The 19,667-nt window shown below is 45.4% G+C and overlaps 1 protein-coding gene and 1 long non-coding RNA gene across 5 annotated transcripts in view; both read right to left on the bottom strand.

The window, feature by feature from the left end:
- ldlrap1b (low density lipoprotein receptor adaptor protein 1b) overlaps positions 1–19,667 on the bottom strand; it is a 77,127-nt gene that overhangs the window by 35,066 nt on the left and 22,394 nt on the right. For all 4 annotated transcript variants that reach the window (XM_063184189.1, XM_063184192.1, XM_063184190.1 and 1 more), the window contains exon 2: positions 7,571–7,713. In XM_063184189.1, coding sequence (XP_063040259.1) covers positions 7,571–7,713 — 143 coding nt within the window. The remainder of the gene's footprint in view (positions 1–7,570; positions 7,714–19,667) is intronic.
- Positions 1,076–5,167, bottom strand: LOC134470131 (uncharacterized). Its single transcript, XR_010039160.1, has 3 exons — positions 5,046–5,167; positions 3,575–3,660; positions 1,076–3,284 (listed from the first exon to the last, which is right to left on the bottom strand). It is a non-coding gene; the product is annotated as an uncharacterized LOC134470131 (long non-coding RNA).

Genomic DNA, 19,667 nt, shown 5'->3' on the forward strand with positions numbered 1-19,667 from the left:
AGGCCAGCCAGACGGCACCACGCCCTGTGCCCCGCGCCAACCAGAAGGGAGGTAATTGTTACTGTCTTTAAACTAGTGCTGCACTGCAAACACAAAACGCACATTCAGGGGAGGAAAGCTGTGTGAGTGCATGCGTGTGTGTGTGTGTGTGTGTGTGTGTGTGTGGCACGATCTGATATCACCAAGTAATAAGTCGTCCTGGATCAACATCAAAACGTTCATCCAGGATCAACGTTTTGGCCAGCCAATCAGAAGTCGCCCGTCTGTTGTGACGTCATTGACAGTTCAGCATGAGCTTTTCAACTTGCGAGTTTCAGTTAACGCGGAAGTTTTAGATGTCTTTCATTACAGTAACACGAGGACGGGTAAAAGTTTGGCTTGTTATAATAATTAAAAAGTAGACTATTTGTATGACCAGCGCTGTTCTTTGTCACTTAACCTATTCAGCCGGCAATACGCTTGTTGTTATTATCTGCTAGGCCGCCTAGCTGTGGATCACCTAGTTAGCAAACTTACCGTAGGGTAAGCGTTTGACATCCCCACGTATTTTCCATGACGCAGACTACAAAAGAAATCTAATTACATAGCCTGTAATAAAAACGTTACCTTAGCTTGAGAAATAGAGTCATATAGCCTAGTAATTAAACGACAGTTTAAGTGCAAACGTAGGATTTCATAACAGAATAGTGCACATTCTTTGTAATAAGCAAATGTGCCGTTTTTCCTCAAAAATCATTTGCTTTACACACGTTAATTATTTAATCCTGCTGTTGTCGGACCATTAGGCCTATTGCCTTTGTATACGTCGAGACTACTGCGTCAATCACTGAAAGTATAGCCTATGTGATCGACGTCATTCACAAATAATGACAGTCCTACAGAGTGAATTTGGGAGGGGGGAGACCACAGAAAGTGTCGTGGGCCTTTACACTTCGTGTGCTTCTGTTGTTGAAATGTAGCCTAATGCAATATACCTGATAGGATAGGCTACTTTACCATTCACAAAGCTTCATAATCATAACACATCCACTCCTCACAAGATCTTGAAATATTATGAAGAATCTTATTACAAACCATGACAATTTCATTACACAATTTTTAGATTTAAGATCAACAGACAGAAATGCAACACCATGTTAACAAGTGGCAGCTTTATTGTCAGTTTCTTCAAATACAGTAGAGCCTGGTATTCATGTCATAAAAAATAAATCCACATTTACATAATAATTTGTAGTAGCGATAAGACGCTGCAGTATAAGCTGTCAAATATTGTTTCCAACATAAGACGCTGTCAAATATTGTTTCCAACATACATGCAACCGGCTTCCTAAAAGGCTCAGCCAATTTCAACATGCAGTCGTCATGCTCACACTACCCTGGACTTGTCAGTACCTGAGATTTTTACCCCCAAAAATCATCCAAAAGGTTATGCATCAATATTTGGTGTAGAAAGTTTTTAATGTAAACATAATCTGCCCCCATTAGAATAGCCCAGATCTCGGAAAGGGCTGAGCCGAAAAATGCAATGTACTGACAAGTCAAGGGTAGTGTGAGCAATACAACTGCATATTGCTACTTCTCATAGGTAATAGATGACTGTACCTTCCATTAAATAACCCAGTAAAAGCACAATTGGGTAACTCCAACTTCCAGTGTCATTGTGACACAGCATTCCACGGCACACATAGCAATCGATTTTATGCCCCATCCGTGCAAGGGGGCAAATCACAATGGCGCCGGAAAGGGAGGAGTGCGGCGGGGCGGTACTATGCTCAGGATACTTCAGTCATGGAGGAGAACACTGCTTGATCACTGCCCCCACCAACCTGGTGGGTCCAGAGTCGAACCAACAACCTTTAGGCTACAATGTCCTACAATAGGCTAAAAATGATTCAGGTGATTAATATCATCCTTTATAATTACAAAGAGACATCAATCAAAATCTTTATGGCTTTAAATGGGGACCATATATTTTTAATTTGGTTCTGATTTGGCCTAATTTTAATGTTCCCAAACAGAATTTTGGTCACAACCTCAACACTAACAAAATTCCGCACACGCCCTGGAATCTCTGGCGAACCCCGAGGGGGTGCCCCCACCCCAGGTTAAGAACCACTGCTATAGACAACAATCACTGTGTAGTTCACTCTACAACAGGGATGGGCAAATGGATGCCCGGGGGCCACATGCAGCCCGCCTCCTCACTCAATGCGCCCTATACATAAAGCAGTAGGCCTAATTAAGAAAATAATGACCATATTTTTTAAACACGATTACTGAATCAATCTGTTGTAATTATACTGTAGGCCAATAGAGTGAAAGCGTGAAAGTGAAAGCCTAATTGGGAAACTCCAACTCACATTGTCATTGTGACACAGCACGCAAGTGCACACATTCATGTCTCATCCGTGCAAGGGGGCAACCCTCAATGGTGCCCCAAGGGAGCAAGGCGGGACGGTACCATGCTCAGGGTAACTCAGTCATGGAGGAGGATGGGGGCGAGCACTGGTTTATTACTCCCCCCACCAACCTGGCGGGTCGGGAGTCGAACCGGCAACTTTTGGGCTACAAGTCTGACACCCTAACTGCTTACCCATGACTGCCCAATAGAGTATTGAGCATACAGGTAGAGTATTCTATTCCTTCCAAACAATAAGGACAGTCAGAGAGCAAACAACTCTGTAAATTGGAGTCAGATCCGTGGTCATGTGAACCCCTGATGCTGGTGCTGAAAAAAACATGGCCCTCCTCATCATAAGTTGCCCATGCTATATAATGTCAACACCTGTGTTGTTTGCTCCATCTTGGGACTATAATGGTACCATGTCAAGCTTTGTATACTAAGTGTGACATACGCTACCTGACCGGCGGAAGAACAAAATTATGGTATAAATTATCGTACATCTGGCAACACTGACAACCGGCGTGAACGCACTTGGGAGAATAACATACGTCAATTGTCAGCGATTGGACAGAGCTCATTTCAAATCAGAGCTGAGCTCACTTCTCCCGCCCTGGTGCTCAAGGACACCAAGGATCCAGACCTAAAATTACTTACGAAGCAATTAATGTGGTCTGGTAAAACCAGGCTACCTCAGTTACATATGCAAACAAACAAAATCAGCAAGGCACAATGTGTGAAGAAAAAGTTTGTTGTTAGAGATTAACCTAGAACAATTTGATTGGGAGCTTGGTTTTGGACATGTTCAGCTGCAGAGTGTGATCCTTCATCCAGGTGGACAGGTGAGCGAGACGAGTAGATCTGAAACGGTGTAGTCATCTGACTGAAATGACAGGTAAAGTTGCAAAAGAATGTTGTGTTTATTAGCAGGAAACAAAAGACACAGTAGGCATTCACTCCAGGTTGTGCGAAGTATAGGCCTTTCTCATGGAGCAGGGATGTCAAACCTTGACTCTTTGTATAATTTATTTAGCCCACAATGATCATTTTAAATATCTAACAGTTGGTCCACATATAGCTTGAACATGAAACATGGGTAGGCACATAGGCTACAAGACCATTACTAGTGTAATCTCACACTTAGCAGGTATAGCCTATGCTCTGTTAACTCACATCTTGCCGTTTCTTCATGAAGCTGAGGTGGCTGCATCTCAACAGGGTCCGGTGCACTAGGTCACGGTGTGGATCCATTAGGCCTACTGGGAGAAGCATTATATTAGCTCTAGATCTCTACATCATTACATGTAATGAAAAGTAGTAGGCTACTGTATAACCAGAGTAATGCAATGGTTATAATCAGGGTGCGATTTGTGATCTGGAAAACCAGAAGGGGGAATATGTTTCAGATTGTAAGCGATATCAATGGAATTACATTGAACTGTGAAAAAATCATGTAGAAAAAGTGGCGATATCAAGACCACAAGGGGGGACAATCCCCGCCTACAAATCGCACCCTGGTTATAATAAAATGAAATGCATGTCGTATACGTGATGATCAGTTTTGGGCAAGTTACTCAAAAACTGTAATGCACTACTGATTAAGCTTACATGTTATGTTACTGTCTTTTCAAAATAATCTCTTACACTACAACATTATTATATTTAAAATATAAGGCATTACACTACTTTTGCATTACTTAAGTTACTTTCACCAAAATAACTGTAGGCCTAGGCCTAAATATGGAAGTGGCAATTTATTGCAGTGAAAAATCAAGCTCATGAGTCATGACTTTTACCTCCCACCCAAGAGGTGTTTTGGCAGCATGCAAACTAAGAAATAGCTTATTTCTGACCCACCACACTGAAATGTAACTTAGGTTATTTAGCATTGTAACTAAGTTAATATTACAGATTTTTTGCCCTGTGATGCATTACAGTAGAGGCAATTAATTACTTTTGTAATGGATTACTGCCCAACACTGGTGATGATGCTGTTTCGGGTACGAGAGCGAGGGTTCAGCAAATGTTACCGGTATCTGCTCGAAAGTGACAGGAGGATGCATTGCAACTTTCAAAGTTGCACGTAGGCGCTTTGAACCATTACGACCAGCCAGGGCAGCGCGGTTATGTGCGTGCAGATTTAATGGCTTAAACGGAGCCCCATCCTAAAACAATCGCTAAATTAAACCAACACACGCCTTATTTACATGTCTAGGCCTACTCGATATGAAAACCTTGTCGGACCTAGCATGGTGTCACAGTGCGTTTTCCCTCGTCTTATACTCGTTTTGTTCTAGATGTAGCTGCTTGCACCCAGGCCAATACTTTTTTGCCCTCTTCACCAGATGTCAAGACGAAACGTATGTGACGGCGGCGAACAATATTTGCCAAAATAATAAATGCACACGTAATAGCTACAGGTCACATTATTAGCTGTTCGTTGTACTGGGTATATAGTTATGCTAACTAGATAAGCTGTTATGGTAACTAACTATTAATTAGCGTGTTGTTTTTACGAAAGAAAATACATTGGCACCGTAATAACACGAGTCTTCCTGTGCTCATAAGACATATCTGCACTCGTAGATGTTTTGAAATGAAACGCCTACTGTCATATAAAGCCCAAACTTGAGAATAAACTTACCAATTTCATACCAACTCCATTCGCTGGACTTCAGGTGTACGACTTCATGAGTAGGCGGGCTCTTCTCTTGCTGCTGACTTCTGATTGGCTGGCCAAAACGTTGATCCTGGATGAACGTTTTGATGTTGATCCAGGACGATTTATTACTTGGTGATATCAGATCCTGCGTGCGCACGCGAGTAAGAACAAGCTATTTATTATGGCCTTGCTGATTCAAGGCTGGGCACTTCCCCTGTTTTAAAACAAGCAGTCTTTCTTTGAATAAGGAGGTGGGCTCTGGCCAGGAGGTCAGACTGTGGTATTTCAAAGAAAAAAATACAAAAAAAATCTGCTGAGAAAAGCAAAGGAAAAGAAAAAAAATGCATGTAGACATGTAGGGTCTTTGCGAGTCTTTGCACCCCGTCCATCAGGCAAACCAGAACTATATGCGTGCGTGCGTGCGTGCGTGCGTGCGTGCGTGCGTGCGTGCGTGCGTGCGTGCGTGCGTGCGTATTCATGCACTGCTTGGGTTGGGCTTCGAGGAGAGCCTGGCCTGGCAGACGTGCAGATGTGTGGTGAAACATCATACAGTGCAACTCCAGCCCTTAACAGCAGCACAGTCATATGATACAAATCTGAAGAGGAGCTGAAGAATGTGGGTTTTTGAACATTCTGTAAAAAGAATGTGTTAGCAATGCAAGATTGTAAAATTCCAAATTGTCTTGTATAGCGCCCAGAATTCTATCGAACTGTCACCGGCCGGGCATTCCTGTCACACCGGTGTGACGATACACCTTTAAAGGTTAATACTTCTACTACCGGTGAGACGCTGTGTGAGATAAAGTAGAGGACCTCTAGTTGGAGCAGCTCCATCTCATTTCCCACAAAAGGTTGCGAGACCTGAAGTCTCCTTTGCAATAACACAGATGACTCATTAAACGCTGAATAAAATACAAACAAAAAGCTTGGGATGACCAAAATCCACCTGGGAGTTGTGAGTTGGTAGTAGGCCAAGGCTTCATGCTAGGTCACGCACCAGAAAGCCCTTAAGCATTCTGGAATGCCATCCTGCTTTTTGTGTGAACTCCAGTCCTTTCTGAATACAAGGCCAAGAATCAAAGATAGATATCTGAAGCAGCGTGGAGGTAGTTAGGTGTTCTTCACAGAGAGGAAGTAAACAACCGAGCTTTACGAGCACGTGTTGTGACCTTGAATGGTGGGCTATTTATCCATCACCATATGTAGGCATTCAAACCCCTTCTAAAGATGCATATCTCCAGGAAAAGAGCACAATTTACTGTTCCACAAAGTCCCTCCTCTGCTTTTAAAAGGTGGAACACAATATGCCTTAATCAAGTTAAGGCAGAGAATGGGCGAGTCATCATAACAACATCAACAAAGCGACAGGTGGTCTCTACTTAAACACTGCATTGGCATATGACACAGATACAACGACAATATGAATATTGCATCTGGTGATGGACAGCAATGACTAGGTGTAAACGCAGTGCTATTCAGAGGGTAATCGGTGAAAAATCTAGAAGCACAACAGGAAGCTTCTCAGAAGAATAAAAAAACATCTTGGCCATTTCCCTCTCTGAGTCATCGCTTTTGCAAGGGCCTGCATTAGTCATTTCAAAAACAAACACTACTGAACGTGAATTAACCAATGTTTCTCTATCGTGTGTACATACGCCATGCAACATGTGAATGAATGTCCCTTGAGAGTCGTGACTGAGAGTGAATGAACTTCTGGGGGGGGTACATGTTTTTGAGAGACAGAGAAAGGAGAGAGAGAGAGAGAGAGAGAGAGAGAGAGAGAGAGAGAGAGAGAGAGAGAGAGAGAGAGAGAGAGAGAGAGAGAGAGAGAGAGAGAGAGAGAGAGAGAGAGAGAGAAAGAGAGAATGCGGTAGAGAATGCGATATAGACGCGACAGAGAGAGAGCATGCAACAGAGAGAGAGCATGCGAGAGAGAGAGAGAGAGAGAGAGAGAGAGAGAGAGAGAGAGAGAGAGAGAGAGAGAGAGAGAGAGAGAGAGAGAAAGAGAGAGAGACTACGACTGCTTGTGTGTGTGTGTGTGTGTGTGTGTGCGTGTGTGTGCGTGTGCGTGCGTGCGTGTGTACGTGTGCGTGTTCATAAAAAACTCCCAACAAGGTGATCATTAATCGTGCAACCTCGCCAGACCAAATGGGCCGTGGAATAGAATAGACCAGACTAGAGCATGGTGGCCTGGTCTGCAATAGCTGTGTGTGTGTGTGTGTGTGTGTGTGTGTGTGTGTGTGTGTGTGTGTGTGTGTGTGTGTGTGTGTGTGTGTGTGTGTGTGTGTGTGTGTGTGTGTGTGTGTGTGGATGCTGACCGTGGCCACGATCCTCTTGACGGTGGCCGACAGCTCATCGCCCTTGTGTGTGTGTGTGTGTGTGTGTGTGTGTGTGTGTGTGTGTGTGTGTGTGTGTGTGTGTGTGTGTGTGTGTGTGTGTGTGTGTGTGTGTGTGTGTGTGTGTGTGTGTGTGTGTGTGTGTGTGTGTGTGTGTGTGTTGCTGCTGACCGTGGCTACGATCCTCTTGACGGCGGCGGCCGACAGCTCCTCGCCCTTGGGCTGCTCCACCAGCGTGACGCCCAGGTACTTCAGCTGGAACACCATGCCCTCCAGCAGAGTCTCACGCGTATCCGTCCAGTTCTCCGGCAGCTCTGGGTGGGACACAACACATGCACACAGACAAACATTAGTACACGATCAATTACTACTTTACATTCATTTATGGCAGGGGTGGGGATTGGAACCCATGTCTCGAGGGCCCTTGGAGGACTTTTACGGCCCATGGAGCAATTTGAAGTGGCCCCTGAAATGAAAAAGGTTCCCCACCCCTGAATTCTTGCTAATATCCATCCCGTAACGCATGTCCGTCCAACTCTGTGGCAGCTCACATTTCTTGGACACACGGACAAGATGCAAGAATTTATCATCATCATCATTGACAAAGAGTAACAGAATATAGTCTAGGGCAGTGGTTCTCAAACTTTTTCCATCTTCCCCCCCCTCAGAGAGTCTGGATGTTATGACCAGGGTTTGTGTAACTGCAGAAAATTAAAGTGAAATAACTTAAAGTCTAATGCAAAAACTCCTATCTTCAGGACTCTACTAATACAAGCCACAGTGCAGTGGTGGGCAAATTAAGGGCTGGTGGGCACATGTGGCTCATTGAGGCTATTTCATATGGCCCACGGTGCAATTCTAACATGGGACGAAACTAATTTTCAGAATTAAAGGAAGGAACCCCATTATAACCATTTGCTGCTCCACCAAGCATGACACCATGAAGACTCGTAGCCTAACTTCTCTTTTTCAAACGGGTGACTGACTACTCTATAAATATAGCTGGTTCTGCGCTTAATATAGTATTTTCCCCTGGCAACAATTACGGGCCTACCAAGATGACAAGGTTTTGCCAAGTGCACTCCAAGAGTTGGTTCATGATTTCTACTTCATCTACTGTAGGCTACCAGCACGTATCATATGGCTTGCTTAGCTCTGCAAATTTGCAGTCCTGGGGCATATTGGTTTTCAAACTCATTTAAGGTTTTATGGGCGTTAGCCCATACAGTACATGTTCCACCATGTACATTACATGCATACAAATGCGAACCACTAAAATCGCATACTGACTTCTCTGTTAGATTTGGGGAAGAATGAAAATAGAAGTAACAGCTTTCTGAGGTCACAGATATACAGACACAGCCAGTAGGTAGGTGTGTGTGTGTGTGTGTGTGTGTGTGTGTGTGTGTGTGTGTGTGTGTGTGTGTGTGGGGGGGGGGGGGGGGATGGTGGAAAAAAGCAGGTGTTTTATCCCTCACTTTCCCCTTGGCTCAAGGACAGACAAACACATGCATGCAATGAACCACATGGACTTGTGAACACGAATTGATATTTCCATGACTGAACTCACATGTCCCCGCCCACCCGCCACCCGGTCCTTCATTCACCGTCACACATGGCCTCACTCGAGTCAAACCACTGTTGTCAAGGCCACGCACGAACGCACGCACGCACCCATGGACACACGCACGCACACACACGCACTCACTCACACACACGCGCACAATTGGTGTGAGAAAAGCAGATGTGACGCCTCCCTGATGATTAGATGGCCACCAATCCCAAAGGTCAGTGTGCCAGATGGGCAGACGTTTTGTGAGATCAGCAGCCGTTAAAGGGGCACAATGATGTCGTCTGCGCGGTGCCCGTGGCGTGCCTGTCTCAAAATCTACACAGTCATGAAAAAATGCTGCTTAATTAAAGTTGCTGTGAGAATGTTTTTCATCACGGAATGCCAGCAGTTGATACAAATCTGAATACGGTATGTAAAGCGATTTTTCGTATGAGAAGTGTTTCCCTCGATACTCAGATCGCTCTGTCAAAAGTTGCATTTGGGGTTTTCTGACAGCAGACCGTCGAAGTGGTCGCGAGAGTCATCGATCACTTACTAATGACTCAAATAGGCATCGGACTCGGGACAGTGATTAATTAAACTTTTAATCCTACCTGGAGCCCCTTTAAGTGCTACATATACACTACCTCTCTTTTATCCAAACATGCCGTAACTATGAGCATGCTTCACATTCCTCTCTCTCTCATCTCCATTTCACTCAACGGCTATAGGATCATTGCTGCACTGAGTGCAGTGCTTTCCGTGTGTGTGTGTGTGTGTGTGTGTGTGTGTGTGTGTGTGTGTGTGTGTGTGTGTGTGTGTGTGTGTGTGTGTGTGTGTGTGTGTGTGTGTGTGTGTGTGTGTGAGTGTGTGTGTGAGTGTGTGTGTGAGTGTGTGTGTGCGTGTGCGCGCGTGTGCGCGCGTGTGTGCGCGTGTGTGTGCGTGCGTGTGTGCGTGCGTGTGTGTGTGTGTGAAACAGTGAGTAAAAGAGAAGAGGTGGTCAGAGATCAATACACGTGAGAAAAAGCAAGTGTGCAAGTGTTGTACGTGTGTGTGTGGTGAGTGAGTGAGAGAGAAGAGTTGTTCTTGGTATGAGTGAAAGAGTGTGTGCGTGGGTGTGTGGGTGGGAGACAGCAAGAGAAAGCAAGTGAGGGGAAGAGCCCATTAAAAAGCCTCCTGCAGATTTACAGTCCTGTGTGGTGGTAACGGTAAAACTCCCGCCCGAGTCAAGTTGACAACGGTCACTTTGACATAGCAGCAGCAAGCGGCGAGCGTCTGCTAACGAGGTTCCCAGCTGAGCTGAAGAGGTCACCAGGGGTCGTCTGCCTCCTCCCTGTTCCTCCTCCTCTCCCCATCTCCTCCCTGCTCCTCCTCCTCTCCCCATCTCCTCCCTGGACACCCAGTGACCTGGTGGCCTCTGTCCGTAACTCACCCCACCAACAGTCCACTTCCAGGTTCAAGGACGGAGCTTGTTAGAGCTTGTTATTCTGACAACAGCCTGGCCTTATGGAGCAGGGGGCGACATATTAACACAATGTTTTACAATGCCAAGAAGGATCTAATGGAGGTGACTTTATCCAGCTGTCTATGGGTGGGAGACGTGACGCCTTGTTTTTTCGTAACATTGGTTAAAAACCTACAAAACTGTTATTTTCCTTTAAAAAACAAATGTCAATGAAAGAAGATGTGGTACATTATGTTTCATATTAGTCTTAGATGAGAAGAAACATTTTTGTTAAGATTTATGTAAAGGTTTATATGTCAAATTTCCTGCGGTGTGACTGTAACATTAATGAAACAATATATAATAATATATATATAAATTAACCAACACCATTTTGAATAATGTATGACGCATTTGGCATGATTGCATAAATCTTAACTTTAGATTAAGATATGTGAATGTGGAAAAAACTCAAGACAGTAATATTAACTACAAGTTCAATTTCGTAACACAAATTGCGTCCTGTGGGGTGACATGTATGTCAATGTTTGTGAATGGGCAGCTGCAAGGCCAACTACAAGGGTCTTAAAGACTGGCTCCTAACCAGTCAGTACCTCAGATATTGGAGAGTGCTGTGGAAGTTTAAGGTGACTCTTAACCTCTTAATATGTCTTCATATTGCAATCTTTCTGTCACGCAATGCTTAGGTTCATTTTATGGTGTCCTGTGGTGTGACTGCTCTTATAGGAGGAAAACATTTTTTTTTATGAATGAAAACACATATTAAGATTAAACACAATATCATTATCAAGTTAGCATGAGCTCAGATGTCAGTCATGTATACAAAAGGATTAAAATGGCCATAATGCAGTGAATTCCCTGTGGTGTGACTCCATTTTCCTGCGGTGTGACATGCCTATGCTATGTGTTGATGCAGGACACATTTTCCCAAAAATGGCAAAAATAAGGTGAAATTCCACAGACCACTAAGTGCTTTATTTTTTTCTATTTTTTTCCAATTTTTATCCATCATTTTTTTCAGGAATTTGAAAAACTTTTTTTTTTTTTTTGCGTTACGCCCTTAAACGTCAACCACCCCTATATACCTGAAGGAGCAACACATAGTCCTAACTGAAGCTTACTCACATTAGCTTGATAGCGAGCCTCAATATTGAGCATGCATAGGAATAACAATGTAGCATTGTAGTATAATAGGCCAATGCATATTTGCTTGTATTTCAGTTTGTTTTGCTAAACTTAGGCTAAACTTAACTAGACATAGCCTAGAAAATTAACAAGTGCAGTGTGTATTTTGAAATAAAAGCAAAGTCAGCTCTCTAATCTAAGCTTGACATTGAAGAAGACACTAGAGAGTTCTAGCGAGCCTCTAGCCTTCCATGCCTCATTGGCTTCCTTGAAGGAATGGTTTGAAGAACAATTTTTCTATTTAACGGAGGCCATGTTTCTGCAAGGCCTTGTTGAAGGAATGGTTTGAAGCTCGCACATCCAAAAAGCGTATGACCTGGGAGCAGGACAACCAAATGACCAGATGAAGATGAGGGAAAAGTCAGATTCAAACCAGGATTTCTTTGTTTTTTTCTTTTTTTTTTAATAATGTTTCGGATGAGCACCCTTCTTCAAACAAAGCGTTTATGAAACGTTAGGTTTAAACAAAAAATGGGAGCAAAGAAGTCTTGGTTTGAAGCAGACTTTTTCCTTTTCTTCAATGGCTTCCTTGGCCTGAGTGGAGTGGAGCCGGGCTGTGGGTTCATCTGTACAGCTTTGGCACAGTGAGGGACTGAGGTCACGGCGTGCAGGGTTAAACCCACCCAACCACAGGATGCAGAGCAGCCCAAAACCAGAAGATCCTTCTGGCGGCGGCATACGGGAGGGAGGGAGCAACCACAGCCAGATAGCAGGGCTATCATTCATCGCCCCGCATTCCAGCACAAGCTCTAAATTGACACCAATTTAAACCGAGCCTGCCGACAGCCAGGCAGACAGGCAGACAGACAGAAGCCGACGGATCTGGGCAAGAGGAACACCGCCACACACGCAAGAATGCTGCGTCACGCTCTCAGAGAGTTTAGAGTGAACAGGGCTGATGCTGCCCAAGAACAACAAACAGAGCGGATCGGCCAATCTGCGACTCAATGTGTTCAGGATGTGAAGGATTTCTTGTGTGAAATGCTGAAATCTCCCCATGTCTATCATTTTCTGTGTGGTGATCTGTGTTGCCAAGTAATATCTGAGCTTAGGTTTCACTGAAATTTGGCGTCCGAGATAGGCCTACTGCAGTTTATGCAAAAGAAGATTTTAGAATGCCTTATTTCAGAAAACTGTTGGGCCTGGGGCTGTTAAATCTTATGTACTGTAGATTTACATGACAACCAATTAAAACATTCTTTCAAGGCCCCAAAAAGAACCCACAAAGAGAACGGCCAGACCACCATGAATGCAGAGCATGATGGGAGTGTTGACCCATTGGACTTCTGTGGCTATTGAAGCTCAATTCCCTAAAATCCGACTTCAAGATCTCCTCAAACAGACAGACAGAGCCTTCTCAAAGGCACAAAAAGGGGCATTCCACAAAGGTCAACAGACCCATGTCACACGCAACCCACCCAAGCCAACCAGTTTACAACTAACAGACCAACATAGCATTAACTGCACCCAACTAAAAGCTAGGGCTAGGAATCGATCCAAATTTCCTGGATCGATTCGATTCCGATCCAGAAGGTCACGATCCAATTCGATATCAGTCTTCTGTATTGCTCGGTTGTCATTTCAACCCATTTATGCCTAGAATTCTAAGACCGGCTATAAACACCTAAATATCTCAGCCTTTGATGCCCACACAAACATGAAATAGCATGGTAGCCTACATAAATGTGGAAGAGAGCTACAGGATGTGCTTGAGAAAATAGCGCCTAATCATCTGCAAAAGATCGATCCACAAAGTTGTGAATCGATATCACACTTTTCGAACATGAATCGATATTTGATCGCGATTCGATCTTTTGAACCCAGCCCTACTAAAAGCCACTACACCGAACTAAAAATCAATACGTTTTTACAGTTGAAATAATAATAATGCACATTGACAAGTAGGCAATCCCCCTCTCATGCAATAGCAGGAGTAAGATAGCAAAAAGCGGCCCTGCCATGGCCAACCGGTCGGGCACTCGCCTACCATGCGGCTGACCCGGGTTCAGTTCCCAGACCGGGTAATTTGCCGACCCCTCCCCGTCTCTCTAGCAAAAGCTAGAGATAGCAAAAAGATAGCAAAAAGCTAGAGAGGAGGAGAGGTGACTGGGGAAGATGGAGAGGAAGGATGGAAAGAAAGGGGATGTGAGAGAAAACATTGACTCAGTTACCCCAGTGAAAAAGTGTGTGTTCAGCAGTAATCGCCATTTGTGGTTTTGCTGGAGCTCGTGACGGTTCTGTAAAGCAGGGGGGCGCTCATATTCCAGCCCAATGACCATACACACACATACACACACGCGCGCGCGCACACATATGTGCACACACACACACACTCGCGCTCGCACATACACACACACACACACTCGCGCTCGCACATACACACACACGCTCGCACATACACACACACACACTCGCGCTCGCACACACACTCGCGCTCGCACACACATGCGCACACACGCACACACACAACCCCATTATCCAATCTGCTCAGCACAATGGTTTGGCCCCAGCCCAGACCCTGTGTCGCCCAACATACACAAGCACCCCTCACTTAAAGACCATCATCCTGGGCCAGGATGACAACACACTGGCTAATCTCCAAGACCACTGATCTACACACACACACACACACACAATCTCTTAAGAGTAGTCATCCAGCTATCCATAATGTCTGTAATCACAAGCAAGCCAGTTCCCAACCATTTTTCCCAACCCATTTACTTCTCCAAAATGACCACTCAATACCATTCCCATCTCTGCCCCTCTCTCCATCACAGACACGTGCGCACACACGCGCGCACACACGCGCGCACACACGCGCGCACACACACACAGACACACACGCACAGACACACGCGCACAGACACACACACACAGACACACGCACAGACACACGCACAGACACACGCGCGCACACACACACGCACACCAAGCTGACTTTCCGAAACCCATTTAGCTGGACCATTTGGAGAGATTTAGTGCCTCCTTGACCAGACTGGACAAGCCTGGCGTCCCTCTAACCAGCAGTATCTGTTCCAATGACAGCAGATCCAGAAAAGGAAAAAGGCACATCCAAAGACTGAACTATGGTTTAATTGGCTACAACTGTCCTGACTTGAGGGCCAAGGTTGACAGCATTGTGGTCATCAGAAGCCTAACTAAAAACTCAACCGTGTTCAGAGGTCGACAGTCCTCCATGAACGCACTTTTCTCCCCTCAATGAAACCATGGTGTGCTGCCTTATTTAGGCCTACGCATTTTGTCTGTACAGTACTTCTATGTGCTTTGCAATTTAATATCAATACCAGGGTCTGATAACTCTTAACAAAAGTTATGACAAAGTTACAATTATCTTGCTTACTTGAAACCTGCAGTGTGTTTTGACTTTCTTTACTCTGTATTCCCACTGCAGTCTCTCCCTCCACTACATAACAGAACATCATCACATATGCAGAAACCCAGAGAGAGTAGGCGAGGCGTAGGAGTTGAAATCTCTGCGGTTTATTCAGGAGTTCAGTGAGTGTGGGGGGGGGCTCACGTGAATGATCCAGACATCTAAAGCTAAATAAGGCCTTGCAATAAGCAACCGCACAGTCTATAAATACCCATGCTCCAGCTACTAGGGGCGTTTGAAAAACCAGCTGCAGTATCCCACTACCCTGTGCTGTGCCTTTAGCCCCCAGGAGCTGAGGGAAGCCTGGCAGTGTTGAGAGAGGCTGAGTGGGCGGTGGGTGGTGATGTTAGTGCTGCTACTGCATGCAGGGTAGGGAAGGGCTGGATCTCTCCTCTACTCTCTTTATTCCTCCTCTCCTCTCTTCATTCCTCCTCTCCTCTCCTCTCTTCATTCCTCCGCTCTTCTCTTCATTCCTCCTCTCCTCTCCTCCCCTCTCCTCTCCTCATTCCTCCGCTCTTCTCTTCATTCCTCCTCTCCTCTCCTCCCCTCTCTTCATTCCTCCGCTCTACTCTCTTCATTCCTCCGCTCTTCTCTTCATTCCTCCTCTCCTCTCTTCATTCCTCCGCTCTTCTCTTCATTCCTCCGCTCTTCTCTTCATTCCTCCTCTCCTCTCCTCTCCTCCCCTCTCCTCTCCTCATTCCTCTCCCCTCCCTTCTCACTCTACTCTCCTCTCCTCTCCTCTCCTCTACTCTCCTCTACTCTCCTCTACTCTCCTCTACTCTCCTCTACTCTCCTCTACTCTCTTCATTCCTCCTCTACTCTCTTCATTCCTCCGCTCCTATCTTCATTCCTCCTCTCCTCTCTTCATTCCTACTTTCCTCTCCTCTCCCTCTCCTCTCTTTCTACTCTCCTCATCCCCCTGCTCTCCTCTCCTTATCCCCCGCTCTCCTCCCTTCACCTCGCCTCTTTCCTCTCCTTCTCCTCTCCCTCATTCCTCCTCTCTTCTACCCCTCTCCTCTCCTCTCGTGCTGGTGGTGTATTTGGTGGCAGTGTGCCTGCTCTTCAAAGGCCTTTCCTGCCCGCTGGCCTCGGCAAGCAGCACAAGGCAGCAGCCCAGCCCAGGAGGCAGGAGAGGGGGGGGGGTGGAGAGTGGAGGAGAGAAGAGAGTGGCAGAAATGATGGAGAAATGATGGAGGAGGAGAGGGGGATGGAGAAGATGAGAGTTGGATGGAGGAGAGGAGAGAAGAGGAGAGTTGGATGGAGGAGAGGAGAGAAGAGGAGAGTTGGATGGAGGAGAGGAGAGGAGAGTTGGAGAGGAGAGAAGAGGAGAGTTGGATGGAGGAGAGGAGAGAAGAGGAGAGTTGGATGGAGAAGAGAAGAGAAGAGAAGAGAAGAGAAGAGAAGAGAAGAGAAGAGAAGAGAAGAGAAGAGAAGAGAAGAGAAGAGAAGAGAAGAGAAGAGAAGAGAAGAGAAGAGAAGAGAAGAGAAGAGAGACACAGCTGCTGTGTTGTGCCCATGGCCAGCAGGTTCTTTTTTTTTCAAGAGCGAAGCATCAACTTCAAAGCCAAGAGCGCCTAATGGGGCTAATCAAAACACCTCTTGGTCTCGGTCCCGCACGCGCACACGCACGCGCACACGCACGCGCACACGCACGCGCACACGCACACAGTTTACTTCTTTATTTGGATTGACAGATAGGCGTTTATCATAGCACAAGGCAAATTTTATAGGAGTTTTACACAAAGCTATTAGGATCTGCTCACTGAGTGTCTTAAGGATACATGTGGCACCTGCGTCTCCAAATGAAAAGGCTCCCAATTATGCTGGATACTGAGCAGTATTTAATCAATTGTTTGTCAATTGCCATGCACACACATTTTATGGACATGGCCCAAACTACCAAAGATTAATGCTATAGTGTTACAAGAGTAACCACAGTTCTTAAGAGCATTACACAATGGTTGGTATTTGAGAATTTTGGAGGAATAGTTTCCATATAGCTGTCAAAACAACAGCGCACGCGCACACGCACACGCGCACGCACACGCGCACGCACACGCGCACGCACACACGGTGTAGGAGCCAAGAAGGGCAGATATCCTTGAGGCCACATGTCTTACACTATGTATTTTTCCAGCTTGACTTGTCAGTGTGAACCGCCGGTGTGTGTGTGTGTGTGTGTGTGTGTGTGTGTGTGTGTGTGTGTGTGTGTGTGTGTGTGTGTGTGTGTGTGTGTGTGTGTGTGTGTGTGTGTGTGTGTGTGTGTGTGTGTGTGTGTGAAACCCTTTTGATGATGATGTGAGGGCTAGGGCTTACAAAGGTAGCTTAGCACTGAAGTGAGGTGAGCATCAGAAATGATCTGACCAGCACAGATCAAACGCAGTTGAGAGAACAGATGGATAGGAGGGAGAAGCGAGGTGGGGGGGGGGAGTTGAGTCACCAAAACGGTATATGTAGCTCACAAGCGCACATCGTACAAATGGCTTACACAGTCGTAAATAACAACGATTAGTCTGTAACTGTAGCGGGTCAAGTTATTTGACGTGAGCTCAACTGCACAGTAACTGAAAAGATAAACTATCGAATTTTCTGAACAACGCAACCATCATCAGTCCTAAGTCATAACAATGAGAGTCATCAGCCATAATGAACGATATGACCAAGACAAAAGGAGCCTAACTTGACAGCTGAGGACTATTGAGGTTTCCTTTCGGCCTACCAACACTTTGAAGACACCTACTTTGATTTCCCTGGGGAGCGAAGTGACAAAGCAATGACCTGTGAATATCTCTGAGGAAGGACATGACCTAATAGGCTATTCCCCTGAAGAGCTTGACTTTATCTCAAGACTGCTGTGGTTTACTTGCAATATCCTCTCTACAGTTACGCAGCACATAGACATCCGAATCATTCCAGTGACATGCTCATTTATTTATGATAAGCTTACATGGCGCAAAAGGCATAGGCCTATGACTTGCATACACACACTTTAAAAGGACAATCCTTTTTTTCCAGCCTTTGTAATGGGGGCAGTTGTTTGCTTACATTTACAAAAAAAAACATTTTTATTTTTTCTCAAAAACATCCAAAAGCTTATGCAACATCAGCAGACAACTAGCAAACAGCGATAAGTTACCTTTTGGGAATATATTTGGAGTAGGCCTATGTTAAGAAAGTTTTTAACGTAAACAAACTCTGCCCCCATAAGAATAGCTCAGATCTCGGAAAGGGCTGAGCCAAAAAATGCAGCGTCACCAGGTACTGACAAGTCCAGGGTAGTGTTCGAGGCATTACAACTTCATGCTGAAATTGGCTGGTGTTATCCTGTTAGTTATAGGGTGCAAAAATGACCAAACACATGCATGACTAGTGGCTACTAGGGTCCCAAATGCACCATGGGACACTATTTTTTTAAGTGAATGAAGTGTAGTTTGCAATTGAACTACATCAGATCAGACATCATTGCTGTTTCTACCTGAACAGGTAGGCTGCATCATTGTTAGGCATACGCGCAATAATCCAGTCCCACTTCAACTTCCCAGTACCACTTCCAAGCCTCCAACTCAAAATATAATAACATGTCATTCATGCAAGAAAGGCCAAACTCAGACTCGAAAATATAAGCCTGTAGTTTGGCTAAAATGATATAGCCGTCTTCAACATCCCTAACCTCACACAGAATCTAACCTCACCTAAACTTTACTATGAAAGTCTGACAGGGGTCAATCGCAAAACTCTCCCACACCACAGTGTGCCGAAGTTCACACACAAAAGTATTACAGCACTTAGCACGACTGAACTGAAGTCAGTGGAAGCAAACTGCCGAGCCGAGCGTGAGTGGGAGAACAAAGCCCCCTTGGGTCCCCAGGCAGGCAGGCAGGCCATCGCAAAGCACTCAGTGCAGTTTAATCACACATGCTGCTGAGATGTAGGGGGTGGGCAGGGCAGGGCAGGGCCGGCGGGCTGGGGAGAACGGTGTCATGTCCCCAGAGGGGCAGCAAGAGCAAAGAGAAATCCATACCGTAAAAGCAACACTTTGTACAAATCGACTACTCTCTGAGGTAGGAGTCCGCTCAAACTTTGGTTTGTTTGTTGGGTTTTTTTGTCATTGCACAGATTAGAGTGTACTGGGAAAGCAGGCTAAGCAATTGAACAAAAAAAGTTGAACCTTCATCGTGTGCATCAATTCCCTGTTGTTCCTCCCACACACCTGAATTTAAATGGATTAGCTGATTGGTTTTCATGCGTGGAGAATATACTTCCGTTCTCGTCTTTGATACAACTCTTGGGAAAGTTTACAGTGATGATGAAGGCACAAGCCCCCAAAAGAGCTCACCCTGGCCTTCACAGAAGACAAACTATGGTCAATAGCATCAGAGGCGGTCTTTGCATAAAGGCATTGCTAGGCAACTGCCCAGTGCTCCTCCAACTGCAGCGGTCCACTAGGGGCCCCCAGACTAGCCGCAAACTCCCCATATAGTTGGTAATTGGGGCCCCTGTACAGTGCTCCACAGCCATTGCTTTTTAAATGATGATTTTGTGTGTTTAAATCAGAAACAAAAACAACACAATAAAAATGCAACTTAATACGGAAACCATGTACACCCCTCCCTTTTGCGCTGAAATGGAATATTCCATCGATGCCATGTGCACGAGATGAAATCTCCAAAAC

Source organism: Engraulis encrasicolus, chromosome 19, assembly GCF_034702125.1.
Source record: "Engraulis encrasicolus isolate BLACKSEA-1 chromosome 19, IST_EnEncr_1.0, whole genome shotgun sequence".
Taxonomy (NCBI): Eukaryota; Metazoa; Chordata; class Actinopteri; order Clupeiformes; family Engraulidae; genus Engraulis; species Engraulis encrasicolus.